General features: G+C 33.6%; 2 protein-coding genes across 3 annotated transcripts; both read right to left on the bottom strand.

Annotated features, from left to right (window-relative positions):
- Positions 1-274: 274 nt before the first annotated feature.
- On the bottom strand, positions 275-11,729 carry LOC140055694 (26S proteasome non-ATPase regulatory subunit 2-like). Its single transcript, XM_072101063.1, has 19 exons — positions 11,614-11,729; positions 10,643-10,699; positions 10,234-10,398; positions 9,716-9,837; positions 9,148-9,378; positions 8,901-9,059; positions 8,652-8,796; positions 8,446-8,503; positions 8,087-8,239; positions 7,780-7,886; positions 7,507-7,634; positions 6,857-7,107; positions 6,660-6,761; positions 2,370-2,587; positions 2,108-2,276; positions 1,679-1,900; positions 1,184-1,302; positions 943-1,057; positions 275-413 (listed from the first exon to the last, which is right to left on the bottom strand). The coding sequence occupies exons 1-19, from the start codon at positions 11,695-11,697 to the stop codon at positions 346-348; spliced, it is 2,673 nt and encodes an 890-aa protein (XP_071957164.1). The 5' UTR covers positions 11,698-11,729; the 3' UTR covers positions 275-345.
- A 381-nt stretch (positions 11,730-12,110) lies between these two features.
- On the bottom strand, positions 12,111-21,233 carry LOC140054317 (cGMP-dependent protein kinase 1-like). Of its 2 annotated transcripts, none has more exons than XM_072099256.1 (11): positions 20,849-21,233; positions 20,299-20,519; positions 18,200-18,359; positions 17,867-18,035; positions 17,541-17,698; positions 17,036-17,109; positions 14,168-14,268; positions 13,965-14,078; positions 13,767-13,884; positions 13,250-13,489; positions 12,111-13,092 (listed from the first exon to the last, which is right to left on the bottom strand). In XM_072099256.1, the coding sequence occupies exons 2-11, from the start codon at positions 20,492-20,494 to the stop codon at positions 12,950-12,952; spliced, it is 1,473 nt and encodes a 490-aa protein (XP_071955357.1). In that variant the 5' UTR covers positions 20,495-20,519; positions 20,849-21,233; the 3' UTR covers positions 12,111-12,949. The 2 variants fall into 2 exon arrangements, with proteins under 2 accessions (XP_071955357.1, XP_071955358.1); XM_072099257.1 differs by having other exon boundaries at positions 20,876-21,233.
- Between the last annotated feature and the right edge of the window lie 207 nt (positions 21,234-21,440).

The following is a 21,440-nucleotide window of genomic DNA, read 5'->3' as shown; positions in this document are numbered from 1 at the left end:
AAGTAGAGAGGAATTCTGGATCTAAGCACATGGCAGTATTTTGTAGGGTCCCAGATCCTTTTACTAGTGCTAATAAAATTGATTAAACAGTTTGGTACAAGGCTTAGTGTTTTCATCCAATTTATTTTTATCAATACGTTACATGCATTTAGAACAAACAATAAAGTTAGTCGTATGTGTTGGGTAATGCATTAACAATGTTGTGAAAAGAATTAAATATATAAAAATTCTTTCTAATATGCTGTGAGGGCAAGACCACTCAATAGTAAGGATTGCAAGACACATCTTGCTTACAATACATTTTAAAAGGATTGACTAGCTGAGTAGATCCTTTATTTGATGTCATTATTCTTCATAGTTTTCATTCTTCTTTAAAATAACAAAGCCCTCAACAATAGGAGTATATGGTATGTCTGAAAGCAAGTTCAGGAAAACAATGGATTGACTTACATCTGTGGTAATATTCAATGGGGCAGTATTATTATTTCCATGTATATTAATGTGTAATAATATAATAATAAAAAAATAAGTTTTCTTCGTTACACAATCAAATTGTATGAGGTAAGGGGATCATAGCTAAAACACAGCTGTTTTTCTGTTGACCAAATATTACTGAAATAATGGGTCTTTTGAGAGACTTGTAAATACCAACTGGATACACTTATTATACACTAATGGTCTTCTTTAAGGAGATCTAGCTGCTCAAAGTGTGAGTGGGTCTTTTGAGAGGCTTGTAAGTACCAACTGGATACACTTATTATACACTATGTCAAGTGTGAGTGGGTCTTTTGAGAGGACTTGTAAATACCAACTGGATACACTTATTATACACTATGTCATAAAAACAGAAAAGAAATAGATATGACCACCGAGCAATGTAAAATAAAAAGATATTTTTTTCCAATTGAAAATGTTTGTTTGAAATTGTTTTTAAAAGGATACATTCTTCTGTAGCTAATTCTGCTCGTTCTCCTTGAGCCAATAATACTGGTGTTGTGTGTGTCTGGAAACCAGTGATAGTCTTGGGCCTACCAGCTTGGCCTACCACATCAACAGCCTACAAAATGTATTTCATATTAATTGTTTACCAGATGTTTGAACATGTAGTTTATGCTTCCTAAATTATACAATGGTTTAGCAGTTGATAAGAATGATTTGGATGCTAAAAAGTGTATAATCCTACCTGACCAACACGAACTGGAATTGGTAGTGGATGCAAGTCTTTATCAAATGTAACCAACATTCTTGGTTTCATTGCAGAAACTAATCCATACAGTAAATATGAAGACTTACCAAGAATAGCTGTAAAATTTAAATTTGTACATATATATTTCTTCTCTAAGAATAGCTGTAAAATATAATTTTGTATATATATACTGTATATATATTTCTCTATACTGTACTGGGTGATCTCTAGGAATAAAAATCTGCCTTTAGGACGAGATTATAGGTAAACTGAAAACTTAAAAGAATCACCAAGGTGAGAATTCTAAAATAAGTATAGCGGTCAGCTGTGAGATGATGCAGACAGCTCTATTACCATCTTGCACAACAATTATTGAATTCACATCTTGTGCTTATTAAGGAAACATTGAATATGGTAAATCAGGTGCATATTACCAATCATTTATTGGTTGTTTTATAAAGAAAGACAAATTAGCATAGTTCAAAAACTTACTATTCTTAACATCTAAAGCTGAAGTGATTGTAACAAGAAGGCCGGCAGTAGCAACTTGGCTTAACAGCTGACGATCACTGTGATAAGGTGACATAGTCAATGTACCTTTACCTAAGTGAGTCAAACCTTGTGAGATGCGAACCATGAATAGGTTGTTTGGATCTTTAGCATGAAATTGTGCAAGTTGTCTAAGCATAGCTGCAAGACGGGCATTGTTTGTACCTGGTAATAAAAAGTAAATATTCTAATATTTTTAAGAATACAACTGTACTACCAAAACTGAATGCCTGTGTCATCACAGATTATAGAGAAATTATAATAATGATATGCTTGCCAGTTCCTACAATTCCCAGAGAAACTACTGTATAATAATGATATGCTTACCAGCTCCTACAATTCCCAGAGAAACTATAATAATGATATGCTTACCAGCTCCTACAATTCCCATGGCAAATATTGCATTATGAGCAACCTCTTGATCTGTATCGTGAGAAAATTTACTCAAGGTGTCCAAAATTTGAAGTTCTGGATTGGATACAGATATCAGTGCTAAAGCAAGCGGAACAGCGCGACGAATAACTGGTTCACCATAACGAAGCTAAAGAAAGTAAAAATCTATTGTTAACTATACAATTTATTTTTAAATTGATGCAAGACTTGATTCTAAATATCTATAAAAAAAACAGTTTACCAAATGACCAAGTGATCTTAATGCCATTTGACCACCAATCTCCTCTCCCATAGCTATCAAAGCAATACCAAGAACTGCCACACCTTGATGAGCTGCCAAATCACTTGTTGTATCATCATTCTTTTTATCTTTTTTATCTTTGTCTTTGCTCTTCTCAGCTTCAATATGTTCACTACATATGTGAAGCAACTGCTGCACCTTTAACACATTGCCAGTACCTTAAAAAGAAACAAAAGTTAATTTCTGTATCACATACACACACACCACCAGAGAACAGCAGCAGACGTAATTGAGGGTTCAGTTATCTTACTCCTATCTGTAAATCACCAGATAACAGCAGCAGACGTAATTGAGGGTTCAGTTATATTACTCCTATCTGTAAATCACCAGATAACAGCAGCAGGCCTGTGCCCTATGTAATTGAGGGTTCAGTTATATTACTACTATCTGTAAATCACCAGATAACAGCAGCAGGCCTGTGCCCTATGTAATTGAGGGTTCAGTTATATTACTCCTATCTGTAAATCACCAGATAACAGCAGCAGGCCTGTGCCCTATGTAATTGAGGGTTCAGTTATATTACTCCTATCTGTAAATCACCAGATAACAGCAGCAGGCCTGTGCCCTATGTAATTGAGGGTTCAGTTATATTACTCTTCTCTGTACAACACCAGATAACAGCAGCAGGCCTGTGCCCTATGTAATTGAGGGTTTAGTTATATTACTCCTATCTGTAAATCACCAGATAACAGCAGCAGGCCTGTGCCCTATGTAATTGAGGGTTCAGTTATATTACTACTATCTGTAAATCACCAGATAACAGCAGCAGGCCTGTGCCCTATGTAATTGAGGGTTCAGTTATATTACTCCTATCTGTAAATCACCAGATAACAGCAGCAGGCCTGTGCCCTATGTAATTGAGGGTTCAGTTATATTACTCCTATCTGTAAATCACCAGATAACAGCAGCAGGCCTGTGCCCTATGTAATTGAGGGTTCAGTTATATTACTCCTATCTGTAAATCACCAGATATAACAGCAGCAGGCCTGTGCCCTATGTAATTGAGGGTTCAGTTATATTACTCCTATCTGTAAATCACCAGATAACAGCAGCAGGCCTGTGCCCTATGTAATTGAGGGTTCAGTTATATTACTCCTATCTGTAAATCACCAGATAACAGCAGCAGGCCTGTGCCCTATGTAATTGAGGGTTCAGTTATATTACTCCTATCTGTAAATCACCAGATAACAGCAGCAGGCCTGTGCCCTATGTAATTGAGGGTTCAGTTATATTACTCCTATCTGTAAATCACCAGATAACAGCAGCAGGCCTGTGCCCTATGTAATTGAGGGTTCAGTTATATTACTACTATCTGTAAATCACCAGATAACAGCAGCAGGCCTGTGCCCTATGTAATTGAGGGTTCAGTTATATTACTCCTATCTGTAAATCACCAGATAACAGCAGCAGGCCTGTGCCCTATGTAATTGAGGGTTCAGTTATATTACTCCTATCTGTAAATCACCAGATAACAGCAGCAGGCCTGTGCCCTATGTAATTGAGGGTTCAGTTATATTACTCCTATCTGTACAACACCAGATAACAGCAGCAGGCCTGTGCCCTGTGTAATTGAGGGTTCAGTTATATTACTCCTCTCTGTACAACACCAGATAACAGCAGCAGGCCTGTGCCCTATGTAATTGAGGGTTCAGTTATTTTACTCCTCTCTGTACAACACCAGATAACAGCAGCAGGCCTGTGCCCTATGTAATTGAGGGTTCAGTTATATTACTACTATCTGTAAATCACCAGATAACAGCAGCAGGCCTGTGCCCTATGTAATTGAGGGTTCAGTTATATTACTCCTATCTGTAAATCACCAGATAACAGCAGCAGGCCTGTGCCCTATGTAATTGAGGGTTCAGTTATATTACTCCTATCTGTAAATCACCAGATAACAGCAGCAGGCCTGTGCCCTATGTAATTGAGGGTTCAGTTATATTACTACTATCTGTAAATCACCAGATAACAGCAGCAGGCCTGTGACCTATGTAATTGAGGGTTCAGTTATATTACTCCTATCTGTAAATCACCAGATAACAGCAGCAGGCCTGTGCCCTATGTAATTGAGGGTTCAGTTATATTACTCCTATCTGTAAATCACCAGATAACAGCAGCAGGCCTGTGCCCTATGTAATTGAGGGTTCAGTTAAATTACTACTATCTGTAAATCATCAGATAAAAGCAGCAGGCCTGTGCCCTATGTAATTGAGGGTTCAGTTATATTACTCCTATCTGTAAATCACCAGATAACAGCAGCAGGCCTGTGCCCTATGTAATTGAGGGTTCAGTTATATTACTCCTATCTGTAAATCACCAGATAACAGCAGCAGGCCTGTGCCCTATGTAATTGAGGGTTCAGTTATATTACTCCTATCTGTAAATCACCAGATAACAGCAGCAGGCCTGTGCCCTATGTAATTGAGGGTTCAGTTATATTACTACTATCTGTAAATCACCAGATAACAGCAGCAGGCCTGTGCCCTATGTAATTGAGGGTTCAGTTATATTACTCCTATCTGTAAATCACCAGATAACAGCAGCAGGCCTGTGCCCTATGTAATTGAGGGTTCAGTTATATTACTCCTATCTGTAAATCACCAGATAACAGCAGCAGGCCTGTGCCCTATGTAATTGAGGGTTCAGTTATATTACTCCTATCTGTAAATCACCAGATAACAGCAGCAGGCCTGTGCCCTATGTAATTGAGGGTTCAGTTATATTACTCCTATCTGTACAACACCAGATAACAGCAGCAGGCCTGTGCCCTATGTAATTGAGGGTTCAGTTATATTACTCCTCTCTGTACAACACCAGATAACAGCAGCAGGCCTGTGCCCTATGTAATTGAGGGTTCAGTTATATTACTCCTCTCTGTACAACACCAGATAACAGCAGCAGGCCTGTGCCCTATGTAATTGAGGGTTCAGTTATATTACTACTATCTGTAAATCACCAGATAACAGCAGCAGGCCTGTGCCCTATGTAATTGAGGGTTCAGTTATATTACTACTATCTGTACAACACCAGATAACAGCAGCAGGCCTGTGCCCTATGTAATTGAGGGTTCAGTTATATTACTCCTATCTGTAAATCACCAGATAACAGCAGCAGGCCTGTGCCCTATGTAATTGAGGGTTCAGTTATATTACTCCTATCTGTAAATCACCAGATAACAGCAGCAGGCCTGTGCCCTATGTAATTGAGGGTTCAGTTATATTACTCCTATCTGTACAACACCAGATAACAGCAGCAGGCCTGTGCCCTATGTAATTGAGGGTTCAGTTATATTACTCCTATCTGTACAACACCAGATAACAGCAGCAGGCCTGTGCCCTATGTAATTGAGGGTTCAGTTATATTACTCCTCTCTGTACAACACCAGATAACAGCAGCAGGCCTGTGCCCTATGTAATTGAGGGTTCAGTTATATTACTCCTATCTGTAAATCACCAGATAACAGCAGCAGGCCTGTGCCCTATGTAATTGAGGGTTCAGTTATATTACTACTATCTGTAAATCACCAGATAACAGCAGCAGGCCTGTGCCCTATGTAATTGAGGGTTCAGTTATATTACTACTATCTGTAAATCACCAGATAACAGCAGCAGGCCTGTGCCCTATGTAATTGAGGGTTCAGTTATATTACTACTATCTGTAAATCACCAGATAACAGCAGCAGGCCTGTGCCCTATGTAATTGAGGGTTCAGTTATATTACTCCTATCTGTAAATCACCAGATAACAGCAGCAGGCCTGTGCCCTATGTAATTGAGGGTTCAGTTATATTACTCCTATCTGTAAATCACCAGATAACAGCAGCAGGCCTGTGCCCTATGTAATTGAGGGTTCAGTTAAATTACTACTATCTGTAAATCATCAGATAAAAGCAGCAGGCCTGTGCCCTATGTAATTGAGGGTTCAGTTATATTACTCCTATCTGTAAATCACCAGATAACAGCAGCAGGCCTGTGCCCTATGTAATTGAGGGTTCAGTTATATTACTCCTATCTGTAAATCACCAGATAACAGCAGCAGGCCTGTGCCCTATGTAATTGAGGGTTCAGTTAAATTACTACTATCTGTAAATCACCAGATAACAGCAGCAGGCCTGTGCCCTATGTAATTGAGGGTTCAGTTATATTACTCCTATCTGTAAACAGAAGATGTTTTGTTCATTTTTTCCCTTTTATATATGAAATAAGTTTGTATCCAAGTAGCATAAAATTACCTGCATAAGCACAGACCTCCACAAGAATCTTAGCAAACTGTTTAAATGGTTCTGGAATGACATCTAAAGCAGCTAGAGTAGCATCTACAGATTCTTGTTTACCTGTTTATAGATCAATATATTGATACATTCATTGTTTGCTTGTTACTGATGAGAACATATTATTAAGCTGTCTATAAAAATTGAAACAAACATACCTAGGTAAGCTAAGCCAAGCCCCAAGGCTAAGAATCTGGCATGAGTTTCTTTCAGTCGTGATTTGGTCTTATCCATCATGGTCTGTAAAATGGTAGACGTTACATCCCCATTACAACTTCCAACTGCAATCATACCACATGCTACAGCTGTTATTCCTATTACCTCCATATTAGACTTAGAATCAGACATTACTGGAAGTAGGCAGCCAAGTACATCTTCACTGTTAGAGCCTGCATAAGCCAAACCAAGTCTAAACAAAATAAATTTAAGCAAGGAAAATATGGATGAAAAATGTTTGAAGCATGTTTTGATGAAGCACTATTACCCATCTTCCCTTTGTGTTAGCTTATAAGAATTAATAAACAAGTTCCAGGGGGCCTGGGTATGAAATGAACAAGTTCCAGGGGGCCTGAGTATGAAATGAAAATTATAGAGTATCCAATTTAAACTAGGATTGCATTAAACATGAATTAATCCTAAGTTAGTTGGTTGGATCATACTCCCAAGCATATAGTATAGATAATGTCTGGCTGTAGAAAGTACAACTAAGAATACCGGATATCTTTATAAATTAACATTGTCAAGTTTTATAAGGGAATGATTTAACTGTAGCAATTATTTGTCATTTATTTAATCATTTTATACTTACCCAAATATGGCTCCTATTCTCATTGTATTATTACTATGCAGAACATAATCAGACAAGAGTGCTCTAGCAGGGTCACACTCATTTCGCACTCCTGAGTTAACAATACCACAAGCAAGCAGTGCACCAGACTGAAACAAGTGTATAAATAGGAGAGTGCATTTTTTATATTTTAAGTTAAACTGTACTCTTGGATATTAACTTATTCTAATTATCATAAATGAGCAGTATCAAATAATTAGTAATAATAAAATAATTATTCAGTTAAAAAATTACCTTAATATAATCATCTGATGAATAAAGATACTTATCAATTTGGGTTAATCCACCATCCACATCCCAAAGAAGAATCAATCCTAGAGAAGCTGTTGTACTCATCATACCTTTAACAATAATGACAATAGTATGATGACTATACATTGTCAAATGTGTTTAAGTACATAATTTCAAATTGGTTTCAGACAATCTGAGTACAAAATGCTTAAGTAGTTTTTAAAACAATTGCATTAAAAATTAAACATATATAAAATAAATTGCAAATATCAGGAATGCTATCTTAAAATGGTAGAATGTGTGACCTCACCATGTTCTTTATTTTTATAAATCCAGCTATTTCCATCTTCAGTAATAAGCTTGTCTTGTCCAAAGCCAGCATTTACAAAACCATTAACAAATGAAGATGACAAGTTCTGTCGAGCTGAATCTACTTGAGACGATGTTTGACCAAACGATGATCCTAAAGATACAATCACAATTTATTAAAGCTCATAATAAAAATATAATGATAAAATAAAAATCCCTCCTCAACAATAAATGCTTCAAGGCATTTATTCGAATAAATATAGTACATAAATTGATTTAAAACTACAAATTTTGTTTAAAACAAATTGTTTGTTAACATTGATAATGCAAGATTTTCAAACAAAAGAAAAACAAACTTACTTGAATCTAGATGACTTTTATAAATGTCCTCCGGGACTTTTGGTTCCATAATGTCGAGCTAAAAAATGTAATGTTGATTTTGTATTTTTTAGTTTTAAATTAAATAACAATGTTACATAGATACGCAGGAAAACATTATATTGTATGCATTTTCAAACATAACCCAATGGACTCACACACACAACCATAGTTTGAAAGTTACTAACCTCTCTACCAAGTGATAAAAAGTTTGTATTTAGATGAGAATTTGACATGATTTCAACAAGGTCATCATATTCTTCCATTTCTTCATTCAGTTCCAAGAATATCTGCTGCATACCTAACATGTAAGCCATTTGTTTTTGTACCATTCTGAAACAAAAATTGGATAAGTTATGTGCTGCATACACAACATTTAAGCCAGTTGTACTATTCTAAAACACAAAGACATATCATTCTAAAACACAAAGACATACCTATCTTTACATGTTGTAAATATTTCTTCAACAAGCTTAATATTGTTAAGACGAATAGCAAGACGAAGAGCTTCTGGGTAACGGTCAAATTTACGAAATATTCCAAGAGCTGTATGGAGCAAGGTTGAATCTTCTGGTTCAGGAACATAGTTAACACAACTATAAATAATAAAATAACTTTTAATAATGTTACAAGATATGCTGAACACTGCATTATTTTATTACAATCAATCAATATGCTACTAACCTTGTTAAGTACAAACACACACGTGAAAATGCATCATTGTCAACAAATGATTCTAAAAGGTCTAGTCTATCAATTTCCATTAGCAGGTCACAAGCTTCGGCTTCAGCATTGTGATTCATGTGATATGGTATTATTTCACGTGTCAAATATAGGAGTTTCTCTTTTTCTTCATTTGTTTTTTTGTCATCCTCTAGTTCATTCCATGCTTGGCCAATTTCACCAGCTAAATGCCTAGTTAGACAAACACAACAAAAATTAACACAATTAATTTGTTAATTGAAGGACTGTAAATTTACTTACCTTGTTTGCTATTACTTAACATACAATAAATATAAATCCAAAAGCAAATTGCTAAAAAACAATAAGGTGGGTAACAATAATAGAGATACAAAACAAAAGGCTAAACAAAACTAAAAAGTTTCCTTCATCAGGGCTAATGGGCGCACAGTTTATGTGTGAGGAGGACATCATTTCTGATATTATCAAAAAGCCATGGCACTATGTAACCTTCCTACAAATTATTTAAATACACTTAAACACTTCCTCCCTCCCTAAAGAAAATAAATACCTGACATATTCATGACCCCATGAGCCTATCTCTTCTTTGGATCCAAGTAAACGGTACTTAAGACAATCTCTGCTGTCACTCATTGTCATACCCAGAACGGATAGAATGTCTGCACAAAATTTCTGTAAATTTACATAGAAATTTTGTTAATAATACAGTTGAGGCAGTGGTCTTTTGTGTAATGAACGCTTAACATGAAAATCTAAATTAGTTAATACATTTGTGTAGAGGCAACTTGCCAATTAGTGGTTTGGGTGAAAATCAGAAACGTCAAAATCTTAATTAGTTAATACATTTGTGTAGAAGAAAGTGTGGATAATGAATTCATACAATCAGGTTACTAACCCTAACCCCTGTGTAGAGGCAATAGTGGTGTAGATACTGAAATACAATGTGAAAATCTAACTTGTGTAGAGGTATTATCCCATAGTGAGTTGGTGGGTGTATTATTTTGTGTTGAGTCAATGCATTGTATGCTATGCTGTATATGTAAAGTATGCTATTAATCATTTTATTACCTTATTTTCTGCTTCATTGATTTTTTCATAAATAGCAATCAATGTGCTATAATGAGGATGCAGAAATTTCAGTGGCTTAGGAACTGAGGTCATTGAACTTGTTGAAGCCCTGATTAAGACGCGCAACTGTTCTAATGCAGGTTTATACAATGTTTTATCAGACTCCTGTAAAATACATTGTAAATGGAAATAGAATATAAAACAGACTATACAATGTCTTATCAACCTCCTGTAAATTAATACAGTATAAATAGAAATTGAATATAAAATGAATTTGTGGAAAATGAGTGATTAATAATTTAATTGAACTTAAGTTAAGTATAATTCTCAGACTATTTTTTCTTTAAAAAGTGGTTTATTTGTACACATTTAAAATGAAATGGGATGTAAAAATATTGAAATTGCTTACTGTAAGTCTTTCAACAAGCATATTAAGTTCATCTTGCAACAACTTATCTTCTTCTGACTAGATAAAAAAAAGAAACAAAAACATTACTCGCAAGGATAGTAATAGGCTATAGCAATCCCAGATCTAAACTTTTAAGAAATAGATGGTATTGCTCAAGGTGGGCAGATTTTATAAACCAGTTCTACATTTATCTCTATTTTCCTGTTTTTTTATCCATTTCTTGTCGATTATTTGTTGTGAATTACATTTTATTGTCTTCAGTGACTGTGTGTGAACATCTTCCGATCTGAAATGGGACGTTACTGTACAGCTTTAGTTGAAATATCTGTTGTTTTTCTTCTCTCTTAATTGAAAAATGTGTCAAAATTTGAGTAGACATGTTTAATTAAGTTCAGCATCTCAGTTCATTGCGAGAGGTTTCCTTTTCTCAACAATACATTACAAACTAAAAAAAAATCACTTTTAAATGGTTTTTGTAAAAATTAGCATACAGTACTTTAGTTTCTTGTCGTATTAAATAAAATGCTTTTTAATAGGCCTAGTATTGTAAATAGGGTATACTAATATTAGTATTACTAAAATCTAGGCTAGGCCTAGCCTAGGTTTAGGCCTACAAATTCAAACAAAGAAATGCGAAAAGGGAAAACATCCGCTAGTTGAGCAGTACATAAAACATCAAGCAAGGCAAAGAGCCTTTTAAAAATAAAGAGGCTAGGACAAAGATTAACCAGGTACGATATTAACTTATGTCCTCCTAGGCTTACCCTACCAAGGCTAGGCCTATAGGGCCCTGGCTACCCACCCAAAGTAGAAAGTTTGGTGCCTGAACATGACAATGTGATATGCGAGTCATGACACTGCAAATATTCAGAAAGTTATTTCGTTTGTAAAAGTACAATAAACACACACAACAACTTAAAACAGCCATCACGTATAACATTATAAAATATAATTAATCGCATATATCTTACAAGCTCCCGATCTTGGTCTGTTCCTTGTTTCTTTTCAGTTTTTTGTTCCGATTTCTTCTCGTTTTGCTTATTGGTAGTCGCCATTTTTATTAAAATAACGCCCTCTGTTGACCAGCCAGTATTACCCACACCGCCACACACCATACGTCACCCAAGAGTCGTACAGCAACACACACCTATCAATGAGAGCCCTTGTATACATGGATCCGATTGGCTGGATGTTTTTTTTACTTGATTATCAGAATGATTTTCGTTTTTTTTCAAAATGTGAATTAGATCTTGTTTGAAGCAATTTGTACCGTAACACAACTGATAACCCAACAGTATATGACCAGCTGGTATTAGAGGAATGATCTAGGCCTAATTGTACAAACGACACAAAGTAATTGAAGTTTATCCATTGTATAATTTTTAGTGTGATTTAATGACAATGACTGTAAATTATTAAACCTTTACTCAAACAATTTCTGTTTGGGATTAAACTAACAATTTTGTGATATAATAAAAACTGTGCATGTCAATAATCACATCTAGAAAATCAATATCGAGTTCTATCTACTTTTAGAGGAGCTTTTCTTTGGAAACCACTTGGTAACAGAAAGACAAGACATTGCCCTTCTTATGATTTATAGTAGTCGACATACACATAAATGTAGTGGATCAGGTTCAGGCTCCACATTAAAGTTGTCCATTTTGCTATAGTAAATAATATACACATAGTTTACTGTGTATAGGTCTATCAGAATTTAAATAAAGCAAGTAAACGTTGTTAATTATTTCTTTTTCTTTTAATTCAGTTTTCAACAGGAAAAACATGGCATTCAACCAAAAGATGTCACGACAATTTATGTTTTGAAATCATAGTACTACTAGTAGATCGGCCATTACAAGATAATTATCAACACAATCTTACTTGAATGGGAACAACGCAGAGCTACACCACTTAATAATGTTATTACAATTTCAGATACTCAACAAGATTCTAGTGCAGGGCGAAGATAGAACTAGAAAATATCTGCAACATTTTGGTTTATAAATATACTTTTGTGTTGTACATTTAGTAACTAAAGACTAATAGTAGTATACTAAATTTATTCAAAACTTAAATAGATGACATATTTATATAAAAGCAAGTTAACAACATTTGATTTATAAAGAATTAATTTTTGCAATTCACCGTTGATTGTGCATTAACTGGAAAAGAATTACAAAGTGCTTTTTTCCAATCATCATCTCAGAATCAGCAATACAATCAGTAAAAGTCAATAAATAATGTGGATATTGTGGAAGTAACACACTTTCATTTGTGCTTGATTTTGTATTGAAATCTTCACATTCACCTTGATTTGTTTGGTAAGTTGAGGATGGCCTTTGGGTAGTCTTTACAAGTATGTAAAAACACTGTTCCTGTAAATCGGAGCAAAATGGCGGTAGATTTCACAATTACTGTACACTGCATCATCTTACTTGATGGAATGTCTGTATAAAGAATAAAATAGTAAGGATATAAACTAGTATATTGTCATTATTCACATCAAATGTTTCATTATTTCTATAAACTTGTCTATTGACAATTATAAGGCAATAACATCTGTAACATTTTATATGCTTACACATTTTTACAATAGGCACTTACAAAATAGTTTGCCTGTTTCAAGTAAATTCCCAGAACTTTTTCCAGAATATTTTACTTTAACAGATCCTTCAAATAATAGTAAAAATCTGTCTTCCTCTTTAAAATGATCAGATGCAACATTTGCATAAAATTGACCTGGTTTCAGGATAGAGCTCACTCCTCCTTGTGCAGATTCTTTTTTCATTGACTTCCTTTTTGAGTTGCTCCTTTTCAAGCTTGCATTAAGATTGTCTTTATCAGCTTTGTAAATAAATGCAACATAATAAAGTGTTAGTTATTTGGTTTAATAGTTTTAGAGTAAAAGAATCATGTAATTGTAAAAATGTATGTAAATTAGTTTTTAAACAATAAGGTGATTTTTAATGTTAGTTGTACTTTAAATAGCGAAATTTGATTTTCACTGTCTTTGTTTTAGATGTTCAATTCAATTCAATTTAACACGTATCACACATGCTAGACCCAGGGGGACTCCTACAGCAAACTCAATTGATGTTGTAATAACCCAAATAATCCTTACCTACAATTGTTATGTCTTCCTGGTATTCATGTACAGCACTTGCTATAACCAAAGAATAAAGAAAACCCACTGGAACATCTTGTAATAATTGACAATCACCAACGTATTTTAAAATTGTCTGGAAAAAGATGCAAATAGGTTAGATTTAACAACAAAATTAAAAGGCATTATTAAAGAATATTCAGCTTCTCTACTTACCTCTATTTGTAAATGTGCTTGATATTTTTTAAATAATTCAGGAGACCATCGTTCATATAATTTGCTCCACTGATCTAAAGTTTTCGTCAATGTTAAACCAGCACCTGATTTGTACTAAAAAAAATAAGCAATAAATTGAAATTAGAGAGATTACACATTCTAAAATTATAAATATATTGAAATAACATTTTAAGTTGACTCACCCTGTCAGCAATATCTGTTATGTGTGAATTATTTATGATGATAGCTTGACATACAGTGGATGCTTTTACACTATACTGACGATCAACACCAGAGTACAAACCTGAAATACATACACAATCATTTTCCTAAGTTCCCTGACAGAATCAGAACTGAAATTATATTATATTAAACAATTATATTAATTCAAGGTTTAATAGACAGTTTAGTGTAATAAATTGGTGTAATATACATTTATAAACCATAAACTTGGCGACAGAACTTTTGTGAATCTGGCAAATAGTTTATTTAAATTATATTATTTATTTATTTATTTATTTATTTAAATTATATAGAATAGACATAATAGTAATTGCATTATGTTAGGCCAATGGTGTACAAATGGTATATATAATTGCATTATGTTAGGCCAATGGTGTACAAATGGTATATATATAATTGCATTATGTTAGGCCAATGGTGTACAAATGGTATATATAATTGCATTATGTTAGGCCAATGGTGTACAAATGGTATATATAATTGCATTATGTTAGGCCAATGGTGTACAAATGGTATATATAATTGCATTATGTTAGGCCAATGGTGTACAAATGGTATATATAATTGCATTATGTTAGGCCAATGGTGTACAAATGGTATATATAATTGCATTATGTTAGGCCAATGGTGTACAAATGGTATATATAATTGCATTATGTTAGGCCAATGGTGTACAAATGGTATATATAATTGCATTATGTTAGGCCAATGGTGTACAAATGGTATATATAATTGCATTATGTTAGGCCAATGGTGTACAAATGGTATATATAATTGCATTATGTTAGGCCAATGGTGTACAAATGGTATATATAATTGCATTATGTTAGGCCAATGGTGTACAAATGGTATATATAATTGCATTATGTTAGGCCAATGGTGTACAAATGGTATATATAATTGCATTATGTTAGGCCAATGGTGTACAAATGGTATATATAATTGCATTATGTTAGGCCAATGGTGTACAAATGGTATATATAATTACATTATGTTAGGCCAATGGTGTACAAATGGTATATATAATTGCATTATGTTAGGCCAATGGTGTACAAATGGTATATATAATTGCATTATGTTAGGCCAATGGTGTACAAATGGTATATATAATTGCATTATGTTAGGCCAATGGTGTACAAATGGTATATATAATTGCATTATGTTAGGCCAATGGTGTACAAATGGTATATATAATTGCATTATGTTAGGCCAATGGTGTACAAATGGTATATATATAATTGTATTATGTTAGGCCAATAGTGTACAAATGGTATATATAATTGCATTATGTTAGGCCAATGGTGTACAAATGGTATATATAATTGCATTATGTTAGGCCAATGGTGTACAAATGGTATATATAATTGCATTATGTTAGGCCAATGGTGTACAAATGGTATATATAATTGCATTATGTTAGGCCAATGGTGTACAAATGGTATATATAATTGTATTATGTTAGGCCAATAGTGTACAAATGGTATATATAATTGCATTATGTTAGGCCAATGGTGTACAAATGGTATATATAATTGCATTATGTTAGGCCAATAGTGTACAAATGGTATATATAATTGCATTATGTTAGGCCAATGGTGTACAAATGGTATATATAATTGTATTATGTTAGGCCAATAGTGTACAAATGGTATATATAATTGCATTATGTTAGGCCAATGGTGTACAAATGGTATATATAATTGCATTATGTTAGGCCAATGGTGTACAAATGGTATATATATAATTGCATTATGTTAGGCCAATGGTGTACAAATGGTATATATAATTGTATTATGTTAGGCCAATAGTGTACAAATGGTATATATAATTGCATTATGTTAGGCCAATGGTGTACAAATGGTATATATAATTGCATTATGTTAGGCCAATGGTGTACAAATGGTATATATAATTGCATTATGTTAGGCCAATGGTGTACAAATGGTATATATAATTGCATTATGTTAGGCCAATGGTGTACAAATGGTATATATAATTGCATTATGTTAGGCCAATGGTGTACAAATGGTATATATAATTGCATTATGTTAGGCCAATGGTGTACAAATGGTATATATAATTGCATTATGTTAGGCCAATGGTGTACAAATGGTATATATAATTGCATTATGTTAGGCCAATGGTGTACAAATGGTATATATAATTGCATTATGTTAGGCCAATGGTGTACAAATGGTATATATAATTGCATTATGTTAGGCCAATGGTGTACAAATGGTATATATAATTGCATTATGTTAGGCCAATGGTGTACAAATGGTATATATAATTGCATTATGTTAGGCCAATGGTGTACAAATGGTATATATAATTGCATTATGTTAGGCCAATGGTGTACAAATGGTATATATAATTGCATTATGTTAGGCCAATGGTGTACAAATGGTATATATAATTGCATTATGTTAGGCCAATGGTGTACAAATGGTATATATAATTACATTATGTTAGGCCAATGGTGTACAAATGGTATATATAATTGCATTATGTTAGGCCAATGGTGTACAAATGGTATATATAATTGCATTATGTTAGGCCAATGGTGTACAAATGGTATATATAATTGCATTATGTTAGGCCAATGGTGTACAAATGGTATATATAATTGCATTATGTTAGGCCAATGGTGTACAAATGGTATATATAATTGCATTATGTTAGGTCAATGGTGAACAAATGGTATATATAATTGCATTATGTTAGGCCAATGGTGTACAAATGGTATATATAATGTTTTTTTTTCAAAATTGATCCAGATATAAAACAAACTAGATGGGATGAGTGAATCTGATTTTACAAAATTTTACCTTCTTCAGCAATCCAAATTGGCCAACGTTTAACATTTAAATTCACCTTTCCACTGCTATGTTGAAGCTCAACACTTTAAAAAAAACAAAATCATTTACAGTAGGTATCAGCAATCAACTTATTATTATATACAATAAGTCTTTTATTCAATCAGTTGTACTAAACACCACTGGGGTCCTTCTACATAAAATATCAATATCATGGTGTAGCCACCTACTTTAAAATGCTAAATTATTTTTGTCTTTAATTTGCCATTAATAAGTGATTTCTACTCTCCGCCGGTAGTAGATTTGTTATTAGTAGGACTGGTGTTTTATGCTTTTTAAAGTTTAATTTCCATAATTATTGCCAATTTGAAATGACCAATTGTTTGTAACAATTAATACTATCACATATACTGTACCATTAATAATGATTTATTGTATGTATACCTAAATTATCATCAGAAACAAAAATACAAATTTGTGGTGAATGTATATAAAATTAGAGTATGCTGCAACATACCTTCCTCTAGTAATCACTGTTATTTCGTTGGCTGGTTGGCCTAGCTGCTGTATTACTGACCCTGCTGGAAATATTACCAAACTTTCATAGCTATCTGTCTCTATCATTTGTACTAAACTCTCAGTTGCACTTTCTGCCCAATTTTGAAACATTGGAATCTATACAAGAAAATACCCTTTACACATTATCATAGAGATCGGAAGCCAATTCTATTTACACACTAGTCAAAAAGGGGGGATAATTTGTTAGTAACAAAATAATGAGAAAATAGACGATAAAATGTTAATAACCTGTATGATATTTTGACTCATAAAGCAATATTTTACCTGCTTGAGTGCAGAAACTGCGATGCGATGCATGAGTTCTGGCTGGCTAAGTGTACCATTGGTATCTAAGTAACGCTTAGATACATAATAAGCAGCCATGTCCATATTAACAACAATATCATTTAATGACCTCTGTAAATTCTCAGTCTTCAATAAAATTAATACAGCTCTATTGTTAATGATAAAAATAGATTGTACTGTTATTATAATAAATGGTGATATCTACAATAGGCCACCTCTAAGACATTTTATTGTTAATACTACCCACCAGACCATAAAAATGTTGATAAATGCATTTCCTTTAAATTCTAAGTGAATTTCAAGATAACATACTTTGATTTGGTTTTAACATGAGCTGTACAAGGAATATAAAATAGAGTGCTGATTTCACCAAAGAAATCACCAGGTAACAATGTTGCAAGTGTGGTGGCAGTAGAGGATAAAACATGAACTTCACCCGATAATATAATATAAATGCCAGTTGATCTTTGACCTGAAAGAATATATAAATAACTATTATAAATACAAACAATATATTAAAAAACAATAAATATGTCCATAGATCATGATATGGTTATAATATTCAAGGACAGCAGAATTGGTCTTGCGACGCAGATGAGTTACTGTAAAGGTAAAGGTGAGTCCCGTGTTCATTCTGAACGTAGGGGAATAAGCTGTTAGGAGCTCATTGTACCTCGGCATTATGTGGTAGGGTGGCCAGTTCCTTTCTACGCCGCCTTTTTTCTCCCTAGTATTTTCAACTAGGTACTCATTTACAGCTGAGTGGACTGGGAGTTTTAGGGAATTGAACCCGGGTCTATCTGTATGACAGTCAAGTGTCCTAACCACTCGGCTATCCAACTCCATTACTTACTGTATAACAGGGAATTTAAAATTATATAACAATGAAAATTATAACTAGATTTAATTCGTCACTATGACGAATTATAGGTTATATGCATTGATGTAAATAAAGATAATTGATTGATTTAAGATATTTTAATTGATTGATTTTCTCAGAATCTTTAGTTATTTATAATATGATAGGATCTTGCTAACGCAAATACAATAGCCGGTATCATAATCCTAAACGAAACGAAATAAAAAAAATTTTTATTATCCGTATTGTTTTGTTCAATTGTATTTCTTAGTGTATAGATTATACAGATGATTTGAAATTTATTTAAAAACACAAATTTTGTGTTTTTAAATAAATTTCAAATCATCTGTATAATCTATACACTAAGAAATACAATTGAACAAAACAATACGGATAATAAAAATTTTTTTTATTTCGTTTCGTTTCCCAAGGTGAGACTCGAACTCGGTACCTTGAATGCTATAGACACGAGCAAAGACCACCGAGCCATACACAACTGACTAAAAATTATGGAAATATACCTCCGTGTATTTACTATGCAGTAACCATTTTGGTGCAGATAGATTATTACATACCACAATGAATGTTTTACTATGATGACATCTTTAAAGATTTTTAAAAATAATGCACTGTCAAAATATATACTTTTAACTTTAATATATGAACTTCTTAAGGAAGAAAGTTAATGTTAAGTTTGTTATTTCGGCCTAAAAAAATGTTATAATTTGTTTGATTGTCGAAATTAATTTTTGTAAATTGAATATGCCATTAATGATGACTTAATCAACTTTTGTTCTCTTAATTTCATAATGAATCATACATATGATACATACACTTCAAGAAAATGAAATAAAAATTCTAACGATATATATTAATTTTAAAATTTAGCATATTTTCACCATTTTTTTAACGTACACGTGCGTAGCCTGTCACTTTTGACGTGCTCGTATAACGCTGTTTCGCGTTGAAAAGTTAATACAATATGATGATATTGTTAAAGAAAGGTTATACAACAGTAATCGGACAAAAACAGTGCGCAATAACGTTTGACGCGCAGTGCGCGTGCAAAAATCTGCGCACTTATGGCAATTTTTTAAACGCTTAAAATTGCCTGAAACGTACTCTAATTTCATCGAAAATAAATTCTGACAATTTTGAACATTTTAAGCGCGCGTACGCATGCGTTATATGCGCTACGCACGTAATTGTAATGCCATATGATGAAATATGACCTGAAATTTATGAGTACCAAATTTTGTTTAAAAGTGATTCATGCTTGTGAAGATATGATTACAAACGTGATTTCGTTAAATCGCGCGTAGACCGCGTAATGTTTGATTGCGCACCGTGAAAACATAACCACATCGATTCCTGGCCATAAGGAATATACTCTGAAAAATTGACTTAGTTAGATGAAACTGATATCAAGATAATTGACGGACAAATGGTGCTAAGGAAAGAATAAATAGATAAATAAATAAAGAAATAAATAAAGATTCTGACAGAATCAAGAGGTTATATGCATTAATGCATATAACCTAATAAATAGGACCTTTTTTGATGATATCTTGATCTGCAAGTAGTTCAACCCGTTCTGCTTTAGAGATTACATTCTGGATAACCTGCTCAGTAATAGAACCTGTTGGAAAGGGAAGGTCTTTCAGACATTTACTGATGAGGACCAGCCACTTATTCTCTTGTTGCACTGGTTCTAATTCTTTATCCTTTTTTGATGCTCCTGCTCCCATTCTTTTTGTAGATCAAATCATTCATCTAGATAATAAATACCATAATTTTAAAATACAATAACAAATATTTGTTAATTTAAATTTACAATTAAAGTTTCTTAGCAATCATCTAGCTCCATGATTGGATGACACAAACAATTTTTACATTGTGATAATACCATGTTTCACCAGAGAATATATTTGTTTTTTTGTGATAGCAGCAATACCAACCGAATGTATTGTTGCATGTACAACAAGGTGGGAGGAGAGAGTATTAATTATTTTGATTTATGGAAGACGTACTGTAACCGTGCTGCCACGGGCCACGGCCGCTGTACCCAGATAATAACAAATGTAAGACAAACAAAAACTTACTTCCCCTTTCCTTCTTTAAATAATTACCATTTTAGCTGATTATAAAAGATTACTGAGTGTGTAGGGCCTAAAATGTAGGCCTCCCGAAGTCTTCTTCAAAGCCTACCGTATATACTCAGTGTGTAGTTAGTAGCAGCCAAGAAATGATGATGCAGGTGTACTTCGTGTGACACAACTACAGTCACTGTCAGCAGCCTAAAGCTTTTTCAAAGAAACTTTACATATCAATAGTTGATAGATTACACCCTTACCGCCCACAAACAAAACTGTGGTACATAGCTAAATTGTGCATGCTTGAAACCTTGGTCCAGTTCAAATCGAGTGTGCGATATTTACAATGCACACATCATCAGTATTACTGTAACACAATAGAGTAAATATACACCTTGGTGTTGCTATGTACGTGTGTATATTCTGCAAGTTTTCCCCCTATAGTAGACAAGATAATATATAGAAACACGTCGAGGGACACACACAAGCTTTGGCTTTATAAGTCTCAACATCAAGTAAATCAAGTAAAGTAAATATTATATGATGATGGGAGGAGGAGCATGAAAATTGATGTCTCATTATTAATTTACTCTCCCTGCAT

This window comes from Antedon mediterranea, chromosome 7, assembly GCF_964355755.1.
Source record: "Antedon mediterranea chromosome 7, ecAntMedi1.1, whole genome shotgun sequence".
Classification (NCBI taxonomy): domain Eukaryota; kingdom Metazoa; phylum Echinodermata; class Crinoidea; order Comatulida; family Antedonidae; genus Antedon; species Antedon mediterranea.
The sequence above is the reverse complement of the archived record's forward strand: the minus strand, read 5'-3'. Positions and strand labels throughout refer to the sequence as shown.

Coding starts and splice junctions, on each gene's coding strand:
- LOC140055694 (XM_072101063.1), bottom strand. CDS start 11,697: ATGGCGACTACCAATAAGCAAAACGAGAAGAAATCGGAACAAAAAACT. Junction 10,399..10,642: donor TGCTTGTTGAAAGACTTACA/GTAAGCAATTTC, acceptor TGTATTTTACAG/GAGTCTGATAAAACATTGTA. Junction 1,303..1,678: donor AGCTTTAGATGTTAAGAATA/GTAAGTTTTTGA, acceptor TAAATTTTACAG/CTATTCTTGGTAAGTCTTCA.
- LOC140054317 (XM_072099256.1), bottom strand. CDS start 20,494: ATGGGAGCAGGAGCATCAAAAAAGGATAAAGAATTAGAACCAGTGCAA. Junction 18,360..20,298: donor TCAAGATATCATCAAAAAAG/GTCCTATTTATT, acceptor ATATTCTTTCAG/GTCAAAGATCAACTGGCATT. Junction 17,699..17,866: donor CAGTTTCTGCACTCAAGCAG/GTAAAATATTGC, acceptor TTTCTTGTATAG/ATTCCAATGTTTCAAAATTG.